At 39.0% G+C, this 19,108-nt stretch overlaps 4 protein-coding genes across 8 annotated transcripts; 2 read left to right on the forward strand and 2 right to left on the reverse strand.

The window, feature by feature from the left end:
- Positions 1-155: 155 nt before the first annotated feature.
- Positions 156-4,448, forward strand: LOC112559298 (ankyrin repeat and SOCS box protein 14-like). Of its 5 annotated transcripts, none has more exons than XM_025230417.1 (6): positions 156-363; positions 992-1,138; positions 1,346-1,455; positions 2,071-2,170; positions 3,100-3,302; positions 3,713-4,448. In XM_025230417.1, exons 2-6 carry the CDS (start codon positions 1,000-1,002, stop codon positions 3,926-3,928), a joined length of 768 nt encoding a protein of 255 aa, XP_025086202.1. In that variant the 5' UTR covers positions 156-363; positions 992-999; the 3' UTR covers positions 3,929-4,448. The 5 variants fall into 5 exon arrangements, with proteins under 5 accessions (XP_025086202.1, XP_025086201.1, XP_025086200.1 ...); XM_025230416.1 differs by having other exon boundaries at positions 163-363; positions 973-1,138; positions 2,050-2,170; XM_025230415.1 differs by having other exon boundaries at positions 163-363; positions 988-1,138; positions 2,050-2,170.
- A 118-nt stretch (positions 4,449-4,566) lies between these two features.
- On the reverse strand, positions 4,567-9,180 carry LOC112559296. The gene is made up of 2 exons (XM_025230411.1): positions 8,592-9,180; positions 4,567-6,776 (listed from the first exon to the last, which is right to left on the reverse strand). The coding sequence occupies exons 1-2, from the start codon at positions 8,976-8,978 to the stop codon at positions 5,742-5,744; spliced, it is 1,422 nt and encodes a 473-aa protein (XP_025086196.1). The 5' UTR covers positions 8,979-9,180; the 3' UTR covers positions 4,567-5,741.
- Positions 9,181-9,825: 645 nt separating this feature from the next.
- On the forward strand, positions 9,826-14,303 carry LOC112559619. Its single transcript, XM_025230955.1, has 3 exons — positions 9,826-10,059; positions 12,010-12,180; positions 12,792-14,303. Exons 2-3 carry the CDS (start codon positions 12,021-12,023, stop codon positions 13,022-13,024), a joined length of 393 nt encoding a protein of 130 aa, XP_025086740.1. The 5' UTR covers positions 9,826-10,059; positions 12,010-12,020; the 3' UTR covers positions 13,025-14,303.
- On the reverse strand, positions 14,144-18,883 carry LOC112560366 (N(4)-(Beta-N-acetylglucosaminyl)-L-asparaginase-like). Its single transcript, XM_025232187.1, is given in 9 exon segments — positions 14,144-15,529; positions 16,170-16,303; positions 16,638-16,745; positions 16,999-17,186; positions 17,300-17,412; positions 17,579-17,691; positions 17,840-17,870; positions 17,873-17,995; positions 18,716-18,883. Coding segments are annotated over 9 exon segments (1,026 nt in total). The 5' UTR covers positions 18,840-18,883; the 3' UTR covers positions 14,144-15,437.
- Positions 18,884-19,108: the final 225 nt, after the last annotated feature.

Consider the following 19,108-nt stretch of genomic DNA (forward strand, 5'->3'; position numbering starts at 1 on the left):
TACAAAATTTGAAGCTGCAGTTATAAGATTTAATGCGTGGAGACCGAGATGTGTTACTGTTGTAAGTGCCATACACATGCAGTTGTTTAGCTTACTGGATTAGCGCCTATCAGCAGCAACGAAATAAGAAATCACAAGTATACCTTCATAAAATAATCACCGATGCCTACATGACACGCTTTCGTCACTAAATCTTTATTTAAATTTGTTTTAAAAGTTAATCAGTTAACAGTTGCGTATGATGTTACAAAAGGTTGAATGGGAGATAAGTTATTCGATGGCAGAGAGTAGCTTCCCCGAGGACGCTAACCACGCCAGTCGTTAGAAACGCTCTCAGGAGGAATCTAATTTGTTTAAAACTGAGTAAATATTATTTTGGTGTTATTACCATAACTTTAAAGGAAGTTAAGTTGGAAGATTATTGGTATGCGCGATGTTTGCCTCTTAATAATATCTATTTTACTGTTTTTGGTTTGATGTTATGGATTAGATGCATCTTTTTGCTACCTTCTGTGTTTAGTTACTAGGAAAGTTTTCAGCTAGAGATATGTTTCAGTTCCGCGCGGCAATTAGATCAAGCTTTTGAGAAGCAATACATGAATTTCACCTTTTACAGTTCTCCAAAAGGCTTGCTCAAAATCTTTTATTAGATGACATCTGCGCCAGTATGGATACTAAATCTGGGTTTTGAGTTAGTAAAATTGACCCAATAACTTTGTTTAAATAATTATGAAGTTATTTTTTTTTAAAATTCGTTTTTAAAAAGTCACAGTATTATGGTAACGCTATATGATAAAAGCATGGCATGAAAATCAAACAGGGCAGTTGACTTAAACTTGTGACTAGATTTATGTGCAATATTTTATTTTAACATTCTACTATAATTCAAGGAGTCAATAGTTTACTTGTGTTTTATTACAGTTTCTACAGCAGTTCATTTAAGTTAATGCTTACAGAACATATTTATTTATGATTGAGAAATTTAAGCAGTTTTTTAACATGGGAAATCAAGAACAAGAACTACATATAGCTGTAAGGAAGGGCCATGCAGCAGCTGTTGAAAGGGTCTTGGCAAATGGCACTAATATCAACTGTTTGTTTTATGGATGGACTCCCCTTCAGTTGGCTATAGAAACTGGTAATAAAAGATTCTTTTGATCTGGTTATTATTTATGGTCTAGATACAGATTTTTTTGAACTGTCATTGTTTTAATTTTCAGTCCTGAAATATGCATTAACCCATAATAATGAACAATAATGCTACATCTGTTTACAACTATAGATTTAGTGTATTGAAGAGTGCAAACAAAATTAAGTTTAAACATAATTCATTCTGTTTTTGAAGGAAATCAGGACATGGCAACATTGCTGCTAGAGAAAGGATGTGACTTCCAACTCCATGACAAAAATTCAAAGTCACCATTTGAAGAGGCCATAATGAAAAAGCAAAACAAGGTAAACAACATTTTTTTAACAAATTGTAAAGAATAGTTTTAAAATGCCAGTGACAGAGAAGTCAAAGAGACTTGTGATAGCTTTTAATGATCATCCTTCAATACTTCCTTTGTTATTGTTTTGACAAGCACTGACTGCATACTACTAACCATTTTCTTTCATTTTTGTTAATTTATTCTTTTTTGTATTATTTCTTCCAATGTTAGTATCCTATTGTCAATAATAATATTTTTTGTGAGTTCCTGTGCTAAACAAAGATAAATAAATATTACCTGACATCCTCCTTAGGAGGTTCACATATATGTGTGAGAAAATGTAGGTGTGCGGGTGTGTTGAATGTCTTGTATGGTTATGTATGTCTGCCCATTATTTTGTGCATGTATATATATGCTCATATTATGTTTGTATATGTGATTGGGTTTATGAGCAAAAGAAAAATTGTTGTCTTGGTCTTCCTCGTACAGACAATGAAGTTTGATTTGATTTGATTCAAATTATGTTTATTCACTGATTCACATGGTTGCTGAGATCAGAAATGAAAAAAAGCGTAGTTTATATTTTAGAAGAAAAAGAAAAAGTTAATTTCTTTTCTAGGTCATGAAAGTTTTGCTTCAGAAAGGTATGTCAAGTAATCAAACACTATCCTGTGGCAGAACACCACTGACCTATGCAGCTGCTGAAGGTTCTGTAGAACTGCTAAATATTCTTTTGAAAGGCAAGTGAAACCCTCTGTTTTATGCAGAGATAGCGTAAGACTTCATTTATTTCTTTTTCCTTAGTAAGGTAAAGGGATGTCAATGCATAAACTTTATTTTGTGTTCTGGGTATCATTCATTTGTGGACACAGTAGCAAGAGAGTATGCAGAATACATATGCTGCTACATATATGTGTATTTATATACACTGCTGTGTGGTTTTTTCTTCTGTACGTAAACTTTTATTATATTTGTCTCTCATAATATTTTTTTCTGACAGAATTTTGTTTGGTTTGAGTAGTTGTAGGGTGAGGTAGATGATAAGGTTGTGTGGGTGAATGATGTGAGGGGTATATACCTGTTCATGTGTATAATGTTTTGCCATATTTAAAAAAAATCTAGTGGGGTGTAATATTTTTATTTCTAATCACTGCCTAAAGCTTGGTCCAAGGTACTTTTCTCTAAAATCTGTGTGGATACCTCGCTCTCATTCTTGAGATATGCATCTACGTACATCACCACACAAGAGGTCAAACTGGTGATGCAAGGTCATATGAGATGGAAGTCTAGTTAACATCTTGTCCCAGCATTTCCACTGACAGCATAAACATGTACTGATATGTGTAACGTTAATCTCTTTTGCATCTACTAAAAATTTCACACACTAAAGGACTTGAGGAGGTGTGTGTATGTGCATGTGCATGTGCATGTTGCTGCAATTTTTTAACTAGTTCATTGTTTTCATTGATACAAGTATGCTGCCATTTTTTATGTGATGTATTTTTATGCAGAATGTGGATGTTATTACTAACTTTGTGCAGCAATGAAATTGGGAAATGTTGTAAGAGAGCTCTTTTCTTTACAAGACAGCTACAACTAGTACTCATTTCACTTTAGCTTAAGTATATTCTTTGGTCAGTGTATCATTCTCAAAAGTTTTTACTTATAGGTGGAGCAGATGTAAACCTTCCAGACAGTCAAGGCCACACAGCACTGTACCTATGTGCCAAGCAGGGACAGGATGAGGCAATGAAAGTTCTGTTGTCTGCTGGAGCAGATGCCAACTATGTGTGCATGCAAGAAGGGGGCTTTACGCCCCTTATAGCAGCAGCATCTAATGAGCATCTTCAGACAGCTACTATTCTGATAAAGGTTTGTCTGTAAACTCCACATCATACAAGTCTTTGTCCACTCAATCAACCCAAACACAAACCACAAACCCTATTCACTTAAAACCACTCATTCACTCACTTAGGAATGTGCACACACACAAACAGTTTTGTATGAACATAATATGTGAAAGATTATGTGTTAAAAAACTTCCAGCATACAAGGACTTAGATACACATGTCTATGCACACATAATCTCAAAAGCATAATGTATATACATATAGGCTTAGATGGTTAAGGAAGGAATGCAAGTGTATTACCATGCCTACCCATCCCCCAACCCACCTACCCCCTACTCCCATACAGTAGGATGCACACACACACACTTTCTTTCTCTCATACACACACAATATGAATACATTTGACATCACATCCTTTGTGTGTCTGTGTAGCATGGATGTGACTTGAACATGCAAGATGATGATGGGTGGTCAGCTTTGTGGCATGCCTACAGCAACTCCAGCGACGATGTCTGCAAGGCACTTCTTAGAGCAGGGGCAGACAAATCTATTCCCAATAAGGAAGGAGTAAGCATCGTCCAGGATGCCAAGAACAACGAGGATGAAACTATGCTAGAACTGTTCCAAAAATGTAACAATCTAGTCTAAGTATTGAAGAGTGTAAAGGTAGGATTTCATGGTCAGAGTCAAATAAGCTCTTTTTGTTTGCTGGTGACATTTTGAAAAACAACCACCTTTTCAGCTTTCAAAAAGTAATGGTAACTAACACATTATAAACTGACAGCTAGCTTACAATAGATGGAAGAATGTAGCATGGCGTTGTCAGCATGTGCGACCGTGTGTGTGTGTGAGAGAGAGAGAGACAGAGAGAGAACCTGTGTTATCTGCTGTGTATGGTCGCGCTGATGTCTAAACATGTTCAGTGTGGGTTGTTATCGTGCGTGCTAGAAGGCCCTGTTCAAACAAAGATGTTGTTTTAAAAGAATAAAAGTGCCGTTATATGGTTCTGTATTTACTTAACACCACGACCATGTGTATTTATACTAACTCATGTTAATCGGCTGCTTGCTATCATCTGTTTGTGGAATATTTATTTTTGTCATTGTTGTTGTTCTGCCAGTTTCTCGTCATTGTGAGCTGACTATAAACATGTAACCCTCTTAAGAAACAAGATATTCTGTTTTCTTACCTTTGCAGTCGGCAGTCAACTGTTTGCCTCGGTTGCCTTGATGGCTTTTGCCCAGTCCTAGAACTAAGATTACTTTTTAAACATCTATCCTAATGCTAAAAGATGAAAACAAAACGAAAACTCGTCAGTCTCAAAACAAAACATATTCTAATCACCAATTGTAGGTATACGATCATGGAAAGACTTTGGTATTCCCTTTTACACTCATGCAGTCTATATTGTATCTTTCCGACCGTCACAGTTTCGATTTGACTGGAAAATTGTAGGGAGACGGGGATTGGAGAAAAGGGACGTCGCAGAATGTCTTCCTTTCAGAAGAATTTTAATGCGCGCTAGTACCATGGCGAGAAGGATACTCTAGGTGCAAATCTGTGTGTGTGCTGTACCCGCTTTCCCTAGGCCTTTATGATCTCTTCAGTGGTGCTTCGAGTAGTAGACCAGTTGAGACACTGGCTGCAACAAATTACTAACCTACTACTTCTCCGTTGTGTGGCTAGAAAAGCACCTCCAATAACATTCAAAAAAAAAAAAAAAATGTGTAGACGTGATTGGGGGCAGTCTGGTTTATATGCAGCACCTTCAGATTGATTCTGTCAATACAATCACTTACTGCGCTGTGCCCACTGCAGCTCGCTATGAAAAAAAAAAAAAACCATATAAAATCCCAGCAACAATATCATTGAAGTCATCTGCATATTCCAGTTTCTCAGACTTGTCAGTTGCAGGTCAGTTTACTTGCAGCATTTGTCGTTCTACGAGTTCAACACTTCCTAGAGACAATATTTTCTTATTTTTGCAGTTGGTCATCAGTTTCAGATTTTTCACGTAAAGAAATATTTATATTAAGTTGACATTTCCAAGGAACATTATTTGCGTCATCGTCGTCATCATCAGCTTGTCGTAGAAACATGCAGAAATCATGATCTATCCAATTAGTAATTTCTTGTAGCAAATTTCAAATGTCTTACCAGCAGCACGGTATAACGTATATTGACGTCACATCCTCTGTGTGTCTGTGTAGCATGGATGTGACTTGAACCGGATATATTTCGTATTTTAACCTCTTCGGGAATAAATGGGATCAGGAGAACCTTACTTGTACCATCTTCATTGCTTGTAATTGAAACTTGAGATCCCGACTTATTGTCAGTTGTAGGTGATATCATCATCATCACCATCGTTGGTACAGCAACCTTTCACGCCCTTAGGATAGGAGTTGAAGAGAGCGAGACTGGAGAAGGGGTATCCAACGTTGCTGACGCCATTTTGGGCTTATATTGAACTTATACTCTTTTCTGGCTTATTACCTGGTTCTTCATGCGAACAGCAGCTGTCGCACAAAGTGGTGGGGGCATATAAACAAGCGGTGATGATGACAGGTCCGAAGACAAGCCACTGCAAGTAGAAATGGATTCTGGGGTCCTGGTCGATGCCGACGGAGAAAAACACAGCGTTTAGTGACTGTGGCATGACGAAGATCATTTGCACGAGTATCAGCAAGGTGATTTCCAAGACGCCATACACTTCCCGCTGCCCCGAACTTGTCAACCATCGCAGAATCGTCGGCAGCAAGGACTGCTCGGGCCGCGTGGGCCACCTTCCTCTGGGTATACCCTGAATGGTGCCTTCGTCTGAACTCTGGCCTACTCTGAACCTGACGGGAAAGATTGATCGGATTTTTTTTTTATCAACCCCTTCCATGGAAGCCGCGGACGAAAGGGGAGTTTCCAGATCACCCTTCAAGGGAGCAACTTTACCCTTTTTCACACTCTGCGCTTTCTTGGTGTAGGGAAGCGAATTGTCAGTCTTGGTATGTTCTGCGTCGTCTACTTCGCCAGAGGGTTCATCCTCCGGAATCGTGCTCCGGAGGGGTGCGACGGTGCCTTCTCGCAACCCTCCACTGAGCCTCTGGCTTGTCGGTGACGGGGTTCCCAGCTGGACACCAGCAACCCCTGGCTGGTTTCCAAGCACGACTTGCTGCTCCTGGAGTTTCGGGCTTTTTGGCTTCTTGGGCTCATTCAGTAGATAATCATTCCAATTGATATCCTCACGGGCTTTGATGGGGAGGGAACCTTTTCGGCTACCCGATGGTTCGGACAAGGAAGAGGTCCGCAGCTTTTTGATCCTCATCCCCAGGTGGATGCTGAGCCCCAGACAGGACAGGAGGATGAAGACGATGATTATGTGCACGAAGTCGACGAGTGATTTTGGGTAGAGGCAGTATTCGTTGGACAATCTGGAACCGGTTTTGACGAGGAGGGCATCGACAATACCTAATCCAATGGAGATACACCAGGTGATGAAAACCTGTAACATAGCATGCTGGGCGCCATTAAAATCTGGAAGGAGCAGAAGATGGCCTAATGAAAAATGAGCTTCGGTATGAGAGTGGGAGGAAGAGCTATTTTGATAATGGAACAGTAAGCACTTCACCCGTATTTTCCAACTTCTTGAAAAGTTACATCTTTATTGAAAAGCCACAGAACCATTTCAAGAAATAAGAGTACACATGATGGAACATTATCATATTATGGTAAGCACACCATGTATGTATTCATATAATATACATATATGTATACAAACACATGCATTGCTACAAAACTGCTAAGCCTACACAACCAAATGGACTTCTAGTTTAAAATGCATGGAATCGGATAAGTGACATTTTCTTTGACTAATGGACTTTAGATACGCCAAGTGAAAGGCTAGAAGATATTTTAAAATATATTTCTGGTATTCTGAACAGAAGAACAGTTACAGCTCCATTCAGCCTGTACAAACTCTTCATGATATTAATAATCAGCATCGATGTGACTCAAAAAATGTAATTCTACCGTCGAAAACCATGTTTAGTATCTCAAAGGTAACTATTAAAAGAGCAAGATGATTTAAATGTTACAGAAATTAAAACAATTAGCTCGATAAGTGGTTTTTTTTTTTCGCTTTGAAAAGAAAAGGTTAAGAGGTCTTAGAGCTTCAGCGAACGTGATCCACTTTGCCTAGGGCACGGCACAGCATTTGGTAGGTAGGGCCATCATCTTTCATGGTACCCGTTGACTGTTCCTGCAGAACTGCCAGGGTGGGCAGGTGGAGTTTTCCATCCACAGGTCCGAGCAGGACTTGAACTAGCGATCTTTCTTGCTCTGCAGTCAAGGGCACTAACCACTAGGGTGTCTTGGCAAGTCACCGAGCTAATCAACTGTGAAGCTTGTGCTGATTGTGTTCGTCAACATTCTCTTGGAAAACACCCTTCTCTCTCTCTCTCTCCCCATTCCACTTTACACATAATTTAACATCCTCCACACCCAGAATTTTTTACACATACATTAAACAGATTAGAAAACTAAATAATAAATATTAGACACCCTAATCCGAGTGCTCTGACCATGACAATTCATCAACACATTATGTGCGACTTTCAGATAAACGGAAGCCGTGTGGTGAATACCAATATCGAGCCTCGAAAAGAGGAGAAAGCTGCCGTTTTCCACGTAAATCGCTGCCAACAATGTGCAAAAACTGAGTTTTAAAAGGTCTATTGAGTGCAAACAGCTGAAAACAATGCAGAGGATATTGGTAAAAGCAATGTGGATGATAATCTTGATGAAAAGAGGCACGTGGCCACCGCAGTCATTTTACTCAGAGAAAAGAAGGTGTGGGTAAAGCAGTGGATAACAAGATGAAGTCGTAGGTCACTATACGACTTTTTGCTCACGAGCAGTTTCGGTAAGAGCTTTGGCTTTAAATCCCTGCACATGCAATGAGGAGAAGCTTGATCGAAGCTTACCAATTATAAATCATCTTTCTTTTTACCCTGACGCCATTCTAGCAAAATGCGGTTTATGAGAGGCAAGTACGAACTAGCAACCACAGCTCCCAAGCCAAGAGTGTGCGCGCGTGCACACAGACACACACACAGAGGAATCGAGAGAATTGATAATAGAAAATAAACCATTAATTAAATTGCGTTACTTTATCAGCCAGATCTGCTTGTTGCTCTGCGTAGAGTGTTTCTTGTCGACAATTCTACTGAAAACGATAATATTGTTGATTTTACATCGAAAAATGCCTGATATCGACTCTTGTGAAGTGAGCTGTGAGCGTGTGTAGACGTTGGGTTACCTTGAGTTTGATCCATGGTATGGCGAGTATTTTGTGGTAAGAATTGCCTTGTTTAACGAGCACAATGCGGTCCCAGATGATGAGGAAGAGGAGAAGAGACTGTTCCAGCTGCATAGCACTCAGGCTGCTGACCACCGGCATGCACCTTGAATCGTCCCTTAACGTCGCAACGTGTAGGTGGAGGCTGAAAAGACAGATCGCCAGCAGGATGTCGCACACCGCCAGGTTAAAAATGAGGAAGCTGTGGACATATCTTAACAAATGCTTGGAGGAGTAGTAGATGATAGTGATCATATTGACCACCACTGCCACCAATGTCAGAATACCCGAGCAAGTTATTATCGCTATTTCGCTGCTTGTGAGGCCCATGGTCGCATTAAACGCCATTTGCTTTCAGACAGGTTGAGAAAATCCGTTTGTTCTCGCCTTCTATCCTGCGCCATCCTTCATCTGGGCTCTGCACGCAGAAGGCACAGGACAGTTCGGAAGACCGTTGGTTGTTGACATTGTCTTTGAGAAGTACATCAACACATACATCGATGATCGTGTCCTTTTTTTTTCCACCCCCATGAGTTTAAATGGCGTCAAATATTTGTGCGTCACTGTTACGTGGCAACACGATCCATATGTCGCGTGAAATGATGACGTCACTTCCTAGTACAATTTTCGAAAGTATTCGATGGAAGGCGAGGGCTGCGGCAACGAAGTCATGAGTCTTTCTCAGTCTTTGTACTTTCCCAGTTGACCAGAACATCGAGAAATTCTATTAGCTTTATTTAAAATGTTCCTTAGTGATATCATGAATCAAACGTTTCAGTAGACAACAGGAGTTCTCCTGCAAATGTTGGTGACAATAGGCTAAACGATGTCAACTTGCACAGGGCACTTCAAAAAAACACACACACACACGTAACAACATATATTCGATTAAATTAACCCTTTATTATGACTTGAGTTTGAAACTGTTGTTGCACAACTTCTCGATTCTAGATTGTCTCGTGATCATTATACATCCTCTCGACCGACGCTTTGCACCGCTGATGCGTACTAAAGCGGAACCGACAAAGAAAATGTCAGAGCGACAGATCAAGCGTTAACAAACAGACAGGTAACATGATCTCTACTTGTCTGTGCTATCCTCCTAAACAAGAGATGGAAGTTGGGTCCGGGAGGAAGTGCGGGGGTGGGTGGGGTGGGGAGGAGTGCAGTCAGTCGATTGACCACACACGAGGCATTGTTTACCACCTACCGGTGTGCTATCGCGAGATCTCGTTCCTGAGCCACGGGACTACGTCGTAGCGGAGTTCATGTTCCCGGATTAGACTACAGGGTGGAGCGTTTAATTGACTGTCGGGATTTCTTCATGAAGGCCTAAGTCGGTCAGGAGCTATGAGAAAGACTGTCCCGAAAGATTGCACGTTGCATAGTTGTGTTTATTACGTCCCTTCTTTGTCGCTTTGAAGCCAAGGTGAGAACGTTTGAATTACTTCTTTGTACTCATTGTGCCCCGGTGTTTATTGCTGCATTGTGTACAATATTTCTGTTAGTGATGAGTATTTGTTTATGGACATCTTTCGTCTTCCAGTCATTGCCCGTAATGTACAGTGTATCCTTAACCATATAGTGACAAGCTTTAACTAAGTGTACACGCTGAAGCCATAAATAAGTTGACAGTTTTGATTCAGCGGCCAGTAGAAACATTGGCAGGCAGTATTTACCTAAATAGCATTCCCTCTATTACAGTAGATTATCAATAAAGAAAAGTTAAGCTCTAATATTTAAGTCGGTTTTCATAGGTCTGGAAAATTGAAATGGTGAGTCAAAGGCTAGAGGGCAAAATCATGAACCAGAGGTAACCTTACCTCAGGGTTCGCTCTAGACCGGAAGCACTGCGGCGTTCTGTAACTAAAAATAAATAAATAAATAACAGGTACAGTCGACCGTAGGTCTTGCGTTCACAATTCAAACTGCGAAGACCTTTGCCAGGATTGTAGGTTTTGAATGGAAGCTGATAAAACCCGGATGGTACGGTACGTTCTATCTCTGGTTCATGAGTACGGTCTTGGATAAGGTAATACTGATAACGACAAGTGAAATAATAATTAATACAATATAGTGAAGAATCTGGAGCAGGGATAAAATGCTAACATCTGTACTACTGAGGAAACACATCTGCATGCTTATTGGGCTGAGAAGGCAAACCCTTCAACTGTCCTAACAATGCTACTCTTCACTCTGCTGGTTGCCTGATTTTCTCGAAACAAAACTGGTCTTCAGGCGCAGTGGTCATGGTTGACTGGCATTTTGGCGGTCTGACCCCCAGACCCCTAGAATGATTTCTAGATTAATATTTCTTGTGTTTGGCAAGATATGATGCAGTGACCTTTTCCATGCAGGTCTAGCAGTGTGTGACGCGGTGATCTTCCCCAGACACGTCGGAGCTTAACAAGCAATTAAAGGTAGATTAGTATGAGTTATCTCTGCTGAAGGTGTCACATTCTACTTCGTGTGGTTCGTGAAATTCGTCTCCTCCTCCACCTCCAGTCATAAGTGGCTCGAGGCTCGATTGATTTGACAACTGTGAGCTTTGACGGGTGGTGACGAGATATGTGAAAGAAATTTGTGAGGGATATGTTGACTATAGTCTAAGGACAATTGGTATGTGCTAAACTGATAACAGGTTCAACGGGTACACCGAGCAGCGGGAGTCAGGTTTTTCTTCGGAAACACGGATATTTATTCTCGGGTCGGAGGCTTGAGCTCAGTATCTGTCTCGGAGTTCTCATGGTGCTTGTTAAACACAAGAAGCATACACGACAAAAACACTGTGTTTTAATAAATAATTACTCATATCTTTATCATCATCTTAGTTCAGTATACAAGCACAACATTTATCACAGTGGCTGTTTACTATTAAGGTTCCCTACCTATTTGCAATTAACATTGTCCGACTGATTTTTAAAGCCTCCAAATCATATTACTGACGTATGGAACACCTGACTGGAGACACATACAATATAAAAAAAATATATAAGTAGCAGCTAAGAAAGTCAAAGTACTAGCAGTGGTACCCGGCTTTGTCTGGGATAGACGAAGAACAATTCATAAAAAATATTTGTTGACCAGAACATCGAGAAATTCTGTTAGCTCTATTTTCTGAGGGCTTACAAACGTTACCACAGATCGACATTTTTTTTTAATCTATAGACTCAAACTTGTACTTACTTACACCATGTCTGACACGTCAGGGTATGGGTGTTGGTGGTGGAGGTCTGAATACACGTCAGCTTCAGCACTCTTTCACTCTGTCCACATGCCCTCCTTCGTCTCTACAGTAACACTCATACAATCCTCTTTCTTTCTCTCTCTCACACACACTCGTTTAGTGATATTTGTACTATTACATTTATAACTTTAGAACCCAGTGCTATGGACCCGACCGCGAGGTGGCTTTCCCGTCGACCATGCACCAGCGCCGTTCCCAGGCCGCTCCGAACATCGTTGAACTTCGAGGTGGAGAACTTCCGCTTGTTCGGTTCTCTGAGGAGGACAGCGACGACAGTGCACAACAGCTTGCCCTCTCTCAGAAGTGAGTCGTGTCATCCTTCATTGCTGTCGTCGTCTAGTAGCAGCAAGAGCAACGAGACTTAGCAGCAGCCTTTGCTGTACAGTTCTTTGTGTATTAACTCTGTATATTACATATTAGCAAATAAAAATATTAAATATGAAAAGCTACCAGGCCAGCCATGATCTCTGTCTCTGTCTCAGACTCGTGTACTTTATACATTGTAAAGGTCGGACCTGAATGCCTTACCTTGTTATTCTATTTTCATATTACGTTCTTGTGTTGATTTTACGTTGAGGTAATAGAAACTTCTTTTTTTGGTGGTGGTGGTGGTGGTGTTGTGTGTGTGGGGTAGATTTATATATGTAATCATAATTGTGTTACAGCTGTAAAATCTGTAAAAGAGTTTTTGCGTATGGTCTTGACGGTTATATGGTTCTAATGTAGGCGAGTGCTTCTGCCTAGAAAAAGTCACATCTTTATTCGTTTTTGTACACTAACATATAAACCATACTTTGCTAACACTGGTATGGACGGTTTCTAGACAAGGACGTGTGCATGGATTAACTCGTACCATCAATATTGTCACGATTCTAATTTCTTTGTTTCATTTGACAGCGATAGAGACTGAAAAGACATGTTGGACTTTGAGCAAGTACGTCGGTGTATGCCTGATGACGCAAACTACGTCAGCTTCTACCGCAGGCTGACGTCATCAATCAGGCCAGCGACACCCCGGAGCCACGTTAGTATCAGCCTGTCATCTACCGTCAACCATGAACTTGAAAATCACTCGCTTTCAGAGCTTCGACCCAGAAGTGACCCACAGAATAAGAGTTTACAAACAACGGAAATGACGTCAGTCTAGTGGTTTTCTGTAGGGATGCTCTCTGTTGGTAACATCAGCAGGAAGCCTAATTCTCAAGCTGTCGTTGCAAGTGACTGCGAAAAGGAAACAACAGCAGATGTGAAGTGCACGACAGACAAAAGGAGTAATAAACTAAACCTATGATGTCGGACGATTGATGGGTGGATGTTGATGTCCTAAGAGGCTGGCTGGTTCAGCCAGGAATACAACAATTTCCCATGATTAATTATTAGACTGCAAAGCCATCAGGTCTACTTCAAAGTACCAGGTGGACTAATTTCATTCCTGGAAAACAAGACCGAGGAATATGTGCGGTTCTGATGTGCCAAGAACCTGTTCCGGCAATAGTAAAACTGTGCAGGCTTCTCAGATTCGGTCATGTGAGCCAACGAAAACTATCCTTCGCGGTACTCTTTAGGCCGTTTAGGGGTAGAAGGAAATTTGTGTTTTACGCCGAGCCAGCAAATAAGGCTACATGTATATCACGGCCAGACTTATAAACAGATGTCACATGCAGAGAAAGAACAGCATGCCCGAGACGAACCCAGGACAGCCAATCTTTATTGTTTTGCGGTTACTCAATGAGAGGCCAATGCCAAGGTAAACAGAAGACGTGGCTGAGAGCGCAAATGAGTGGAATAACATTACCATGCAGAATCTTTATACAATCACTCAAGAAAGCCTTCTGAAGTGAATGAATTAATGAAACTGACGACTGTTCACTATACACAATTATGTGTTGCGTAAACAGGAAGAGCTACCCATCTGACAAGTCCTAAGCAGTCTGTGCAGCTCAAAGAAATAATACGCCTTGTTCTTTTTATGCATTTTAATTCAAAGCACCAGCATGCAGTTGAGACTCAGGGTACAGTTGGACTTAAGCTGAAGTAACTTGCATTCAAAGGAAATTATAGCTAAATGTGTTAAAGGAAAAGATTAACAGAAGAAAAATTGTATTGGTATAGGTAGGTTTGAAGCAGAAATGCCTTATTTTTCACTACCATCCTCACAGCTTATAGTAAATCATCATTCAATAACCCCACAAATTTTAGTAGCTCATTTATTGTTAGCTGTCAGGGTAATGTGTATAATAAAAAATGTCATCCTCAGCAAAAGTTAAAATGTTTAAAAAATACTTTACTTTATGATATGTATTTGCTGGATGAATGACCATGAAGTTCACTTTGTGAAAAACAATGGACCTTACATCTTGTGCACATTTAAATCATAACCAGGTGCTGATCACACTGTACAGACAAAAAATATCAGAATTATGAGTTTCATCCAAGAAATAAAAAACAGCACCTGGAAATCTGAGAACACAAGGAATGGAAATTCATGCTGAAAACATACAATTTTGACACAGTGCATTATTATTGCAGTTGCATCCCTTTATCCACATTTACACCTCATTTATAGCAAAACTTGTATGTGTTTGAAATTCCTGCTCAACCCTATGTACACACATCATGTAGAATTATAACCACTAATCTGAAAGTACTGGATAGACTCTGGCTCACTCTACTTGAAACAGACTAGTGGCCATACTGGAACTCATAAAGTGTGCTTTCTTGATACTTGAGAATCCTATCACTATTTTTATATTCTTCATAAACTTTCAACATGCAAACTTTTTGTTCGTGAACAGCTTACATTCTTGATTTCAAAACTGAATATGTATGTGTTAATCTGTTCATGTTCAGTGCTGGTTTGTATGACATTACGAATGGTAGGATTTGTGGTGGCTTTAGCAAGTTCTATCACAGTGTATGCATAGTTACTATCCATCATCAGTTTGAAAAATATAGACATATCTTTACTAATGTTTCTGAGGGGCTATGTCCAGATCACTTAGGTGATAAAACAATTTATTAATAATAATAATTATAGGACCAAAATTGCATTACTAAAACAAAGTTATGTGTTAAGACACTGCTTTACAATGGGTTAATGCTCACAAAGTCATGACTGCTCTCTCCTCACAACCTCTTTTCAAGTTTCAATTGTAGTCTAATTCATATTTGAAAAACATTTGGTCAAATGGGATAAATGCAAATGTCTACTGGCCAGTTTGACATGAAGTCAAATGTAACATTCATGCTTGAGAAAAAAAAAACAACATTCATTTTAATGTGCATATAGTCACTTAAATTGTTTCTTGTGTTTCAGTGAAAATATTTGGTGAGACTGTAGAAGACTACAAAGCACAGTTACGCATGCTGGTAAAGCTGACATTTTTAAAGTAAGGTAGTCAGGGAAAGTAAGAGGAAGTCAAAGATTGAAAATGAAAAGACACAAGATCAATAAAGAACGAGAAAAAAAGCAGACATCCTAGAAGTAGTAAATGAAGATTCTTTCAGAAATCACAGCTGTGTTTGTGTATAAAATATATTCAGTTACTTCATGCCTCTGATTATATACAGGAAGTCTCCATAACTAAAACTTTTCCTGTTGAGGGTGAAGCAACGGAAAAATGAAATTTATCCAGTCCATGGCATGCAGCACCTGTCAAAACCAAATCATGACCAAAATTAACTAATTTTGCCAAATACATTTAGCAGCTTTTATAATTACCCTAATTATTAGATCTTTAAGAATCTTGACTAGCTGCAATTTTACCTCTTAAAATTAACTGTATTCAACTCATAGACATATTTCCTAACAATTACCAAAATAAAAATTATAAATGCATAGCTATTCAACAATTACATCTGGTGAATCTTAATCTTCTTTTTTGATTTCATGGGAGCAGAAGTGGTGTATAGCTTGATTTGTAATAAAATTAAATTAAAAAGAAGCCATAAATTTTTATGAGGTGTAATGAAATGAACCTTGAGGAACTCTCGGAACACAAAGTAGTGTCTTCCAATTAACCACAAGGCATTGTCTCTCAGTTAATCATAAAACAGTGACTTCCAGCTGGCAAATGATATATGTGCACATGCAAACTATTTCTGTATGAACATGTTTTAATTTTCTTTAAATTCTTTCAGTCAGCGAAGTCAAAAAAACTAAAGAACTGAAGCAGCAAAACCTTCGCTATTGGTCATCCTTGACAAAAGCAAATTTTACCTAGTTTTTGAGTATCCAACAATTAGTGTACAAAGATTCACAATTTATGAAGCAAGTAAAGATACCCACTTACCAAAAGCTCCTTTGGTATCAGCAACAATAATAGCTCCAGTAAAATTTGGGTAATATCGTACTATAGGCTCAATAGCCTTTTGTGCTGCAACATCTGGTGTCATGCCTTGACCCAACATCATGACTGCATTAAAACTAAAATGAAAAAAAAAAACCAGATGCAAACTGGAGTATTTCTCTTAACTAATGCAGTAAATTTCTGTAAATGACCAGTCATCCATATGAGACCACATTTAACTGTTACTGTACTGAGGTAACCAGCAACTCCACTACTGGTACCTGTAAGTACAAAATTATCTCAGAAGCCTAACCAAACCACACTTACAGCTAACCTCAACCAGATGGTCATTAAGCAATTGAATAAAGAAAGAATTTACAATGCTACTTCATAAGGTGACACATGCAGACAATGTCACACATCTGCTTGTAACTCCAAATGAAGAATCACAAACATGATTGTTAAATTTACCTGGGCAAAAACCTCATCATAATATCACCATCTCCTGTAGCCGCTGCACCACCCAGGCCATTGCCTGCATAGGCGCCCGCACCAACGATAGGAGAATCTCCCACTCGGCTATTTAAAAAAAATTTATATATCTCAAGGCACAGGGGTTAAAAAAATAATTGTTCCCTTTAAAAATAATGCTTGTCCTAGACATGGATTATTTTTGGTTCTTGTTACCAACTTGTTCTCAAAGACATGCTAGTCTAACTAGCGTTGCTGACCAGTGATTTGTCTTTCATAAGTTAGAGAAACAGTACTATCCATGGTTCACTCTTACATTTTCTCTTTTTACCTTTTAATGCCATTGAAAAAAGCAGCTTACCCAGGTATTTTATGATTAAGACCATTGGTTGATGTGCCTGCTGCCACATTTCCTCTTGAGTCAACCACAACCATACCAATTGTGTCATGATTGTATTTGCCAACAAATTCTGACGACTTTTGTCTTTTAAGACTATGAGAAGTTGGTTTATATGGGCCACAGTTATTTCTGGGATCTGGCGATACATTCTGAAACAGGAAATGTGATAAACAAACAGATAAGTAGGATAATAACAGACTTTTCTAATATTTGATTGATACAATCTCAAATAGCTAAAAGTTTTTAAATAATCTGTAACAACCTTTCTGTAGTTTGGTTGACAACGTCCATTTTCCCAGTCCTTCCACATTTGTAGGGAAGAGTTGGTGGAAAGATTTTCCTCCTTAAAACCCATTTCTATTGCAAATCTGGTGGCTGTAATCAAAAAGAGTTCTCAATAAGCAGAAATATGTGAAGTGATTTCAAGATTTGCAATGATTGTGATTGTAAGCATAGCAACAATCAACAATTTTGAGTTTTTTTGGTTTGTTTTTCCACTTTAGAATGGAAGTTACTATTAAAGAAAGAAAATGTCACGCACCTGCATCACCAACTAAAAGCGTATGCTGTGAATAGTCCATTACAGCCCTTGCCACACCGATTACATCTTTCACTCTTCGCAGACTTCCCACTGAGCCCACTTCATATGTTCTTCTGCAATATAATGAAAGTGAATAAAAAACTATTTAGGAAAAGAAAAGAAAAATAATTATGTGTGAATTGCATGTTTAAACTGAACACAAACAGCTTCTACAGGAATATCAAAAGTGTACTTTAATAAGTTACACAGCAAGCTTATTACCCATCCATAATCATGGCGTCAAGTGTTGTCTCCCATACTCATCAGGGCTGCCTCCATATCCAACACTTCCATCACAGCGCTGGGTCTGACACTCCCTGCAGCCTGCCACAATTGCATCAAGGTTGCTGCCTCCCTCATTTCCGATCACCTTCCATGCTGCAGCATTCACATTAAGTAAATACATTAAAAAAAACCCACAAAGTATGAATTTTTTTCTCCATGATCAACAGGAACTTTTTTCACACTTTTAATTATATTATGAAAAACAAGTAACAATACTTGTGCCATTTCCACTCTCAGACACTATTTTAAGTTTTAAAGTGTAAGTCCACCTTTGACTTATGTAAAGTTCAAAGTCATAAATGTATTTCCACGAACTTTCAGTCATTTATTGGCATTGTAAACCCTACTAAAGTAAAGTTGTACTGGAACATGCTGTGGCACGTACGTTTCAAACCTGCCATGCAGCACCCACCCACAGCCAGTGATTTAGCCACTGTATATCAACTTTCTTGAACAAGGAATCAATCTTTTTATTATTATATGAATACACATAAATTGATTAAATAAATTTTTATTACTTTGATTATTCCACCACGGGGTAAAAAACTTTGCAAATTTGTAGCTTATAAATTACTTATATCTAATCTGTACAAAATAATACAAAATAAATCGTAAATAAATGTTATCAGTCATCCTCATTAAACTAATGGCAACATATTTTGAAGATTTGTTTTTCTGGTGTTGAAAATATGCGTCCAACATGTTAAATCACTTTGGTCACAGATCGAGCTTGACAGTCGATCGCGACGGTCATTATTTATGGATTTTAAACAAAATTCCAACTAATTATTAGAAAGAAACAAAAATACTTGCCACTCGCTGTTGCATTTGTAAAAGGCCACGTATTTATGACAAGAGGAAGCTGAAGATTCTGTAACGTAGCATACTTAAAAAAGGCGAACAGATAGCAGCAAGCACACAGCCAGCGCGCCGCCATTTTCTTATCATGTGATTGAGGAAACCTCGTGACCGCCCCTTGTGACCCACATGATAGTTTCCGGTTAAACTGAACAGGATTTTTTTTGAAACAATTATCTTAAACACACAAAAATAAAATAATATTGAGAAAACTAAATTTTCTTATTTTGTCAACGACAATTGTAATTATGAAAAGAATTTTGCTTGTACCTTTGGGGAATAAGGTCGATCGAGGGTACGTGGTGTTGTGGGCGCTGTTCGGAATTATGACTTTCGTTCAAACCACGG

This window comes from Pomacea canaliculata, linkage group LG3 (assembly GCF_003073045.1).
Source record: "Pomacea canaliculata isolate SZHN2017 linkage group LG3, ASM307304v1, whole genome shotgun sequence".
NCBI classification, from domain to species: domain Eukaryota; kingdom Metazoa; phylum Mollusca; class Gastropoda; order Architaenioglossa; family Ampullariidae; genus Pomacea; species Pomacea canaliculata.